The 10,988-nt window shown below is 39.6% G+C and overlaps 1 protein-coding gene across 1 annotated transcript; it reads right to left on the bottom strand.

Annotated features, from left to right (window-relative positions):
* Positions 1–8,246: 8,246 nt before the first annotated feature.
* Positions 8,247–10,988, bottom strand: LOC139401911 (uncharacterized). The gene is made up of 4 exons (XM_071145920.1): positions 10,522–10,988; positions 10,056–10,322; positions 9,740–9,846; positions 8,247–9,264 (listed from the first exon to the last, which is right to left on the bottom strand). Exons 1-4 carry the CDS (start codon positions 10,827–10,829, stop codon positions 9,023–9,025), a joined length of 924 nt encoding a protein of 307 aa, XP_071002021.1. The 5' UTR covers positions 10,830–10,988; the 3' UTR covers positions 8,247–9,022.

The following is a 10,988-nucleotide window of genomic DNA, read 5'->3' as shown; positions in this document are numbered from 1 at the left end:
TTTCCCTGTTTCCACCCCCCGCCCACCTTCTCGCCACTAAAGTGAGGACAATTATGCCTTTACAGCCTGAATGGAGGATGCTTTATGTATGAGCTGGTCCATGGGGGACATGAATGCATTACCTGGGAATGCACATCAAGCCTAAATGACATGGCAGCAGGACATAGAGGTGCTGAGGGTGCTGTGCACCCACTGAAAAATCATAATAAAACAAAAATTACACACAAAACAAATAATCTCACAAAAGTAGTGCACTGAGCCTTTTTCTATGTCAAATCACAGCACCTTCACCCCAAACATCTTCCCGCAGCTATGCTAAATGATAGTGCAGATCTAGCGCTATCGGGTGCGCTATCGGGTGCCTAGGCTACTACAAGTTAATAAAACAATCTAAAACATTGACGGAAAAACAAATACTGGATACCTTTGTAAGATTTATGTTTAACACTAAATGTCCATATGATGAGGGGAAAATATACACTGCCGGTCCAAAGTTTTACAACACCTACTCATTGAAGGTTTTTCTTTATTTGTACTATTTTCTACATTGTAGAATAATAGTGAAGACATCAAAACTATGAAATAACACATATGGAATCATATAGTAACCAAAAAAGTGTTAAACAAATCAAAATGTATTTTAGATTTGAGATTATTCAAAGTAGCCACCCTTTGTCTTGATGACAGCTTTGCACACTGTTGGCATTCTCTCAACCAGCTTCACCTGGAATGCTTTTCCAACAGTCTTGAAGGAGTTCCCATATATGCTGAGGACTTGTTGGCTGCTTTTCTTTCACTCTGTGGTCCAACTCATCCCAAACCATCTCAATTTGTTTGAGGCCAGGTCATCTGACGCAGCACTTCATTATTCTCCTTCTTGGTAAAATAGCTCTTACACAGTCAAGAGGTGTGTTGGGTCATTGTCCTGTTGAAAAACAAAGGATAGTCCCACTAAGCCCAAACCAGATGGGATGGTGTATCGCTGCGGAATGCTCTGGTAGCCATGCTGGTTAAGTCTGTTCTAAATAAATTCTAAATTCTAAATCATAGACAGTATCACCAGCAAAGCACACCCACTCATCACGCCTCCTCCTCCATGCTTTACGGTGGGAAATACACATGCAGAGATCATCCGTTCCCCCACACCGTGTCTCACAAAGACACAGCGGTTGGAACCAAACATCTCCAATTTGGACGCTCTAATGTCCATTGCTCGTGTTTCTTGGCCCAAGCAAGTCTCCTTTTCTTACTGGTGTCTTTTAGTAGTGGTTTATTTGCAGCAGTTCAACCATGAAGGCCTGATTCACACAGTCTCATCTGAAGAGTTGATATTCAGATATGTTGGTTACTTGAACTCTGTGATTCATTTATTTGGGCTGCAACATCTGAGGCAGGTAACTCTAATGAAATTATCCTCTGCAGCAGAGGGAACTGGGTCTTCCATTTCTGTGGCGGTCCTCACGAGAGCCAATTTCATCATAGTGTTTGATGGTTTTTGCGACTGCACTTGAAGAAACTTTCAAAGTTCTTGAATTGTTCCTTATTGACTGACCTTCATGTCTTAAAGTAATAATGGACTGTCGTTTTTCTTTGCTTATTTGAGCTGTTCTTGCCATCATTTGGACTTGGTCTTTTGCCAAATAGGACTATCTTTCTGTATTCCACCCCTACCTTGTCACAGCCCAACTGATTGGCTCAAACGCATTAAGAAGGAAAGAAATTCAACAAATAATTTTTTAACAAGGCACACCTGTTAATTGAAATGCATTCCAGGTGACGACCTCATGAAGCTGGTTGAGAGAATGCCAAGAGTGTGCAAAGCTGTCATCAAGGCAAAGGGTGGCTATTTGAAGAAAAATATTGTTTAACACTTTTTTGGTTACTACATGATCCCATATGTGTTATTTCATTGTGTTGATGTCTTCACTATTATTCTACAATATAGAACATAGTAAAAAATAAAGAAAAACCCTTGAAGGAGTAGGTTTTCTAAAACTTTTGACCGGTAGTGTATATACTGTATGTATATATATTTCTTACCAGCATCATGTCTGAGCATCTGGGAAGCTATAGGATGACCCATGATAAAAGCTTGCTCCAGCATTTTTACTGCACAATCATCTTTTCCGCTTAGCATTGTTTGTGTCAAAATCCACCTGTGAACAGGAGGGGTAAGCATTAAAGATAACACACAGAGCAGGGGAGCTGCACAGACAATGTCCAGAAACAACCTCTTACACTTACCCCCGTGGAATTTGTGGTTTTATGAATATATGGGATAGGTATAATAGGATTGTAAAGACAAATAATATGCCATTCAAAATCCTCAATGGAAACGGTTAAAAAAAACAGTTACTTTCAGGAATTTTGTTATTTTATCATTTGTAACCAGAAAAGTCTGTCATTGTAAGGGTAAGAGGTTGTTTCTGTTTTTTTTCCCCAATTTCCAATTAAGTTTATACTTGTTCAGTCCCACTCAAGCAGGGTTGGGGTCAATTCTGAATTGAGAATTGCTCTTTCATTTTAATTTAACTCTTGAATTAGGAAGCAGAATCTGAATTCATTTTGAATTAGATTTAAAGTATAATTTAATTCCATGACATTCAATGAAATTCAAATTGATTATTCATTCTATCACCATAGAAATGTTTATTTTGACATCATGTACAACCTGGTCTCAGAGTATATTGTATTATTCTGTACGTATCCATTTAATATGATAGGTTACGTTTCGCATGGTATGCCTTAAATTGTGGATGTCCATCACCCATTTCGTATGATATGGTACGAATTACAATTCATAATATATTACAAATTTGCAAAACGCACAACATGTTACAAAATGTACAATAATTCTAGCTAGCTAGCTAATGTTACGTTAGGCTAGGGTTTAGGCTTAGAAATGAAGGTTAGGGTTAAGGAGTTAGATTAAAGGGTTAGGGGAACGGGTTAGCTAAAATGGTTAAGGTTCGGGTTAGGGAAGAGTTAGTTAAAAGGGTTAAGGTTAGGGTTAGGGGAAGGGGAAGGGTTAGCTAATATTCTAAGTAGTTGCAAAGTAGCTAAAAAGTAGTAAGTTGAAAAGTCGCTTATTAGCTAAAATACGAAACACCCACCCATCCACCCCAACCAACCACCCTACTTTCGTTTTTTGCCTTAAGTTACCATCTGTCTTATGTAACCATACCAAACGTAACATGTCATACTAAATTATGTCCCGGATTTACATTCACTATGTTACGTCTAGACTATGAGACCAGGCTGTCATGTATGGTTACCAACACCATGTAGCATACATTTAATTTAAAAAATGCATTCTCCTAAAACAAATTTAAATAATTACAGTGGCCTGCAAATATTCTAAGATCATATTGTGGGTTGTCTATAATAATTAATAAATCCCTCAATATTTTTTAATATCAGATCATTTTTGGCAAGAATGCATTACATAAAACACGACAGTATGGAAGGGAACAATCTAACATCTCATATAATAAAACGAATATTTGGAATGGTATGTGTATTTATTGCATTAATAAGTGGCATATCCTTTGGATAAAACATTTGTTTCATGTCTCAGTTGATTTGGCTTGAATTGCTTTGACTGAAATTATACTTCCTGCAATTGAAATTCAATTCAAATGATGCTTCCTGAATTGACCCCCGCTCAAGGATGAATAACTATTTACAATCTTTAAGGGGAGGGAACTAGTACACATATCGGGGGAAAGCCTTGAGCATTTCTAAAGCATTCACCTGCATATTTTAGATTCTTTGCTGCTACCTGTGGTCAGAGCATCTCTGTGATCCTGGTAAAGAACCCTCATGGTTAACAGGTTCTGTCCAGTTGGGTCATTAACAAGGCTCATGATCATCTCATGAAGCCTTGGATTCACTTGTAGGAGACGATCCAGTCGTACATTGTTTAGGGCCTTCTTCAGAGAATCTTTAGGTGGAATATGGTCTGCCTCTGTAATGCCTTCATTCTCCTTATCACACCAAGATGGTCGAAATTTTTTGTCACTTATGAGGAGAGAAGAAGAATTAGTAGGTCAGGTTTACATCATTTGTTTAACCTCGTCACCAGTCTCGAATTGCTGGCGCGTAGAGCCTGGTAACAGTGTGGGACTATTTGGAATTCTGGGGGTGTGGATTTACTGAGTGAAATGCTAATCAATTAAAATTCTGAGTGAATCACACGATTATGAGGCGTGGCTCTAAATGGAGACGGGAATGGAGAGCGAGCCTGTGACAGTAGATGGGACTTAAAAAATAGAACAAAATCGGCGGGGAAAATGTATGTTAAATCACATTGACCGTATTATTTTTGAGAAGCCCAATTGAAAACTATTTCTAAGATGCGTACTTTCCGATTTTCTAAGCTCACTTTAAATCCCTCGTGGTGCTGGCGTTTGAAGTCCACGATGTAGGGGGGAGGTTCTAAGGGTTAGGCTAGAGGATGGACTGAGAGATCATTCAATTAAAACCAGAGGTTGTTTCATCTGCTTCTGCCATAGACATCTATTCAACTTCCATTCTGAGGCCCTGTGAAACCATATGGTTCGACAGAGAGCCAGCTGGTGGACGAGATTATTAGTTTGTCAATGCAGTTGCAATTATATACATGCTGTCATGAACATTATGTCCTAGGCCTATCCATAACAAGGCCTATTGTATTCAGCTATCAAAGTAGACTTAATCATGACACCGGCACTTGGGGCTTCTAACCCCTTTTAAACATGGTATGTTTGTTGTTCATCTATTTCTTCTGCGTCCATTGATAGTAACCATTAGTCTGTGTGATTCACGGTAGCAATGTTTGTGAGACAAGGGTGGATCCCGAAGGGGTTCACGAGCGTTTTTTCTCACAAAAACGTTGGTCGAGTTCGAATGGTTTGAGCTAGAAACTATTGAGACTCTCACAAACATGTCCTTGTAATCTGTTTTGCTCTATGACGCTCACAAGCTACACAATAGTAGGTTGAAGGTAAAGAGTTATTCTACATGGACGATCAAAGGAAATCAATAGTGTCTATAATACTCTAATAAGTTCACATAGTTGCTGTTACAAACTCCAAACTCCACACAGTTGTCACAGATTTTGATGTGGATATTTTTATTATGTAACTTAGACTGACACACATCGAGTAGATGGCTGAAGTATTCCGCTCACACAGTAATTGATTCTGGGTTGATGAGATTAGGCCTTGGTCTACCTGTAACTCCACACAAAAACGTACCCAAATGAAGGACTTACTCTTTATATTTGTGAACATGTCCAAGGCCGTAACCTTTTATTATGTCATCCTCATGTTCGTCATGACGGCACGGTTCTACTCTCTTCTTCCTAGAGTTTCCAGTTCTTCCAGAAGCTTCATTCGACTTTTCCTCCTTCAACCGTGTTCTCTCGTCACCAAAACACTTGTGAGTTCCTGGAGAAATAGAATGTTTCTCCTCCCTGTTCTTTTTAACCACTTGAATGAATATAACCACCCCTACCAGTGCTGCTGCCCCCCACCCTACTGGCCCCAAGAACTCTAACAGCCCGGCTGGAAGACCCATTCCTGGTAGTCTGCAATGTCTTGTAGCCCAACTCTTGGTTCTCAGCAAATGTGTCCTCTCTGATCTTAACTCTGAAAAGTTATAATCTTGACACACAGGTTTGTCATGCGGCTTGTGGGATGGGCGGAGTTGTGCAATATATGACCAATGAGTCCAGGTTCTAAGTGTGTGTGCGTGTGTGTTTCTAAGTGAAAGAGAAAGAGATATTTTATACATTACTGGGTGAGGAGTGCCTGGATACATACACACATGCGCACACCCACATACTGTACACACACATTCAAACAGAAATATGCTATGTGGAACAAACATATCTCTCTGACATGGAGATCAAGGAATCATGTTGTCTCTTTTCATGGCCTTTCTATCTGCAATTCAATATTTGGTTGTGTGTTTCTACGCTTCGGCCTAGGTCTACCTGTACTCCCACACAAAAATTAAGCAAAAGTATAGACCTACTCTTTAAACACACTTCGAGAAAAATATTTTTTATAGCTGTGGCAGCTGTTGTACTTTAGAGTTTCTAGAGAAGTTAAAGTTGTACTTATCAACAAATGGGTAATATAATATCCATTTTCAAGGTGTCTAGTATCATTCAGTGAAGTTTCATATGATTTCTGGAAATGGTCACAATACCACCAGAACATTTGTCCAAGGTGTACTTATACAGACAGCTTTGGCCCCAGAAGTCTGCATTCAACAGCTTTAAAAACAAAAACACTGTTCAAATAAAGTATTTATGATGGATTAATAGTTTATTAATCATTTAGAGAGCATTGTGCCTAAATGTATACATATTAGTAAGCTATTCATAAATGGCATTTTATCAATTCATAAACACTCTTATAAATTATGTATTAATGATTAAGAAGATCCATTAAAAGGTGTTTGATAATTGTATTTTCATACTTTATAGTTGATTTATAAACTAGATATACATTTATTATTATTGCAATTACAAACCAGTTGTAACAGACCTGTTATTGGTTCATGAAATCATTAAGAGAGTATTAATTAACGGTCGGCAGATGATTTAGATACTGTATATATTAACACGTATAATTATACATATAATTAATTGGATATATAGTAATGGTTAATAAGTGTGTTCATACATATTATCGTCAACACTTTTAATACTGCAATGAGTGATTGATAGGGATACTTACAACACATATGGGTAGTTGACATGACGACCTCTTGTTTTGTCCATGGTGGCAAACACAAATAGCTTAGATTTTGTTTTAATTGTATCATGAGTATTCTTAGGCAATGTTTTCTTACAATTTCGAACCAAACGTGACAATTGTCCCATGGTGTGACTGTCCCATGTAAGGTAGTGGAACATTGAACTTCAGTAAATGAATTAAAATAATGAATCAAATTCCCTTCACTTACTCTTTTAGTTATAGCACATAAGTTTATTTCAAGAAACAATAGTCCATATTTCCAAATAGTTCTGATTGATTATATTTTGTTCCTAAAAGCAATGTCCACTTGGTGTAACACAATTCAGATCCTCAAGAAGTTCTAAAGCTGCACCATCGAGAGCATTCTGCCTGGTTGCATCACCGCCTGGTATGGCAACAACTCGGCCTCCGACCGCAAGGCACTAGAGAGGGTAGTAAGTACGGCCCAGTACATCACTGGGGCCAAGCTTCCTGCCATACAGGAACTCTATACCATGTGGTGTCAGAGGAACGCTCTAAAAATTGTCAAAGACTCCAGCCAACCTAGTCATAGACTGTTCTCTCTGCTACCGCACGGCAAGCGGTACCGGAGCGCCAAGTCTAGGTCCAAAAGGCTCCTTAACAGCTTCTACCCCCAAGCCATAAGACTCCTGAACAGCTATTCAAATGGCTACCCGGACTATCTGTATTCATGGTTGTCGCTCCCTGCATTAGACCATCCATCCCCTTCCTCCTTCTCTGTCTGTCCTACCAGTTTCACTCCTCTTGACCAAGAGCCACGTGATCCACCCCGGGAGGCCCCCCATCAGCTGTGCTTCTTTTGGAGACTGTTCCCCCCTTTTCTACCTGGTTGATCCTGCCATATTCTTGTCCCAAAGATTAAGCCATGCAAGTCTTAGTGCTTCCCGACTCTCAGCGTACATCGTTACAATTGTCCATTGGTGTGTCATAATTATGGACAAAACACACGGCAGCGTTGATCACATTTATTTACCAGAACCTCAGAGTTGTATTATGAAAGAGGACGGCACCATCAACAGGTGGACACCTGCTACTGCACTCTTCAGGTAGATGAAGGATCTGTGGAAGTAGAGGGTTTTACACACAGCTAAACTTTACACACGACAAACAGAAGATTTAATACAAATAAGAAAGTAATGTCCACTCACTGTCTGCTGCTTCCAAAATAGATGATATTTTAATGACGGTTTTCCCAGACATTGAGCTAGTCCACACTGCATAATGTTACAATAACTGCAGAGAATCAGGAAATCTAAACATTTTGCAGAGAATCTATAGGCTGTACATTTACCAAATGCAACAGGCAGACAGGATCTACTACTAGTACACTGCTGAACATAATCAACCAGGCACAGACTATACAGTAGGCCAACAAAACTTGGCAACAATTATCAACAATAAATGATACTCCTCATTATGATATTTATACCGTGAGATTCTGAACAAACGGAGCAAAAACTCAAACAGACGACTACACAAAGCTCAAACCAAGTTTATTCACCCACTGGGTCACACAGCTGCAAAGACAAGGCATGATTACACAAGCAGATATATTTATTACCTTCTAATATGTGGGATCATGTCCTTACACATCTAGACAGCCAATACATCGCTGTTGCTAGGCAGAAACGTAATTGGTTCTTTTCACTGGTGTAGTTATAGCACTGCCTGATACTAAAACCTTCATGCATGGAAGTATATGTGTGAAATAGGACTGCAGTAGGAGAGTCATTGTGGTGGGTCTCTCTGGCCTGCCTCCGAGGTTTCTTATCACTTCATTTGTTGACTTGACCTCGAGATGCATTCCTCGCCCCTCCCTAGTTCCTCAGCTGGCCTGCCTTATCAGACTAACTATTGCCCTTCGACTCCCTCCTTAGAAACATGGAGCAGAATATGAACTTTCTACACTGTAACTTTCCACAAGTCCCTATCTACCCTTCCTTGACCCCAGCATATGCATTCCGTATACATGTAAATTAATCAATGAGTTCTAGAATGGCAACATGAATTAGTATATTTCAAACTAGAATCCAACTATACTGAATTCCATAATTTGCATATCATAGAAACGTTTTTAACTTGGGAACTCCCGTTACACGGAACCCAAACATCTATGCACGTGCGCTATCGTACATAAATGTATTTCAAAATGTATTTTGCGACGCTCGCGCACGTGACGCGTCCGGTCTGGTCAGCATGTTAGATTACACAATCTGGATTTACTCTGTGTTGTCTGAGTTTGTTTGCTATTTCTACCACCGGAAAACACGAATATGACGTTTAATGTCATCAAGGATCTCCTTATACTCTTGGGTATCCCGGTCCAGGTACATCTCTCTTTTCACCCATGAAATGAGCTTTTCTGCTTGATTCTTGTTGATTATCCCCTTCTTGTGGTATGCTTCGACCAGCTCAATGTAGCCATATCTATAGTACTGCCTTGTTCCTTCATCAGACATGTCAATGTTACCATCGGTATATGGTGCGGCCAATCCTAGAATAAGTACATCGTTTCAAATAGGGAAAATTTGAACTTTAAAGTGGCATTTTACTCAAAAAGCAATTATGCATTTTTATTTTTATGTTTAAAAAATATGTTTTTCATTAGTCCATTTTTTATGAACTCTCAAATTGTCCCACACATTCAAGGCATTTAGCTTCAAGTCGCCAGGAAAGCAAGAGCAAGTGTTGATGACAGTATTCTAGGAACTAAACAAGTTTTCTATTAGTCTAGCTCTGATGCTCCATTATTCAAAATGATGATATTCTGAGACCATATCAATGGTGGACTGGTGAGAAATATACTGTATGCATATCTTCGTTTTTTTGTGAAATACTCCTAATATAACATACAGGCAAACTCAGCGACTGAGACAAACTTAGTGAAAATGTTACTTTTGTAAGAGACACTAAAGATCTACAGTGTCTACTGTAAGATGAGGGAACAGACAAATAATCGGTGTTTTTACCTGCGTCTTCTCTGAGCTGCCAGGAAGATATAGGATGACCCATGATAAAAGCCTTCCTCAGCATAAGTGCAGCATCTCCGTCTACGATTGTCTCTGCCAGCAGACGACTAGAACACAGAAAACATGACAACGGAAAAGGCGATGACCACACCTATGTTTTGATGGCTGAGAATAACTACGGTGCCATGTACGACGTCACACATCATCATCATGGGGGCCATTTTGCTATTCTGCCTTGGACAATGTATTTTCCTTCACATCTGCTAAACCATACACGATAACACAGAAAAGGTGTTGCCTACTCTAAAGCATTCACCTGGATACTTGAGATTCCCTGCTGTTTCCAGTAGTCAGAGCATCTCTGTGATCCTGGTAAAGAACCCTCATGGTTAACAGGTTCTGTCCAGTTGGGTCATAATCAAGGCTCATGATCATCTCATGAAGCCTTGGATTCACTTGTAGGAGACGATCCAGTCGTTCATGGTTTCGGGCTATCCTCAGAGAAGCCAATGGTGGAATATGGTCTGCCTCTGCCATGCGAAAGTTACCCGGACCAAACTGAGATGGTCTACCTTTTTTAACACTTATGAGGATAGAACAGGAAGTATCAGTGGGCTAACATCATTCTTGTGTCAATTCAAAAGGAATTATACAATGTAATAGGAATTATATCATGAAAATAATGGCCTAGGGTAGGCCTATCCATGCTCTTATGAATAAAAAGGCACATTGTACTCAGTAAAGAAGACTTGATAGAAATATGTAAAAAATGATAGACCTACTTTTTATAAGTATCAACCACTCCAAGGCCGTAAGCAATTATGATGGTAGTTTCATTGCTGCTCTGCTGTCCTTCTGTCTTCTTGCTGGCAGCATTTCCAGTGGGTTCATTTCCAGTGGGTTCATTTCCAGAAGCTTTATTTGACTTTACCTTCACGGAACGTGTTATTATGGGACTTCCTGGATGATACGAAGGTTTCTTATGAATCGCCTTAATCAATATAAAGCCCCCTACTGCGACTGTTCCCAATGCTACTGGAAACGCAAGGGGCCCCAAAAACGGTATCAGACCCAAGGCTGGAAGACCCATTTCAACTCTTGGTAGCCGACAATGTCTTGTAGCCCAACTCTGGTTTCTCAGCAAATGTCCTCTCTGAGCTGAGCTCTTATACTCTTGACGCAGTTAGAAATGTTTGCCAGACGGCACAGAACAGTGGTGGTGCTGTAGAGCAGCAAATGACCAATGAGT

The sequence above is a fragment of the Oncorhynchus clarkii genome, unplaced genomic scaffold (assembly GCF_045791955.1).
Source record: "Oncorhynchus clarkii lewisi isolate Uvic-CL-2024 unplaced genomic scaffold, UVic_Ocla_1.0 unplaced_contig_686_pilon_pilon, whole genome shotgun sequence".
NCBI classification, from domain to species: domain Eukaryota; kingdom Metazoa; phylum Chordata; class Actinopteri; order Salmoniformes; family Salmonidae; genus Oncorhynchus; species Oncorhynchus clarkii.
Note: the sequence above shows the minus strand (reverse complement) of the source record. Positions and strands in the feature narration are given on the sequence as shown.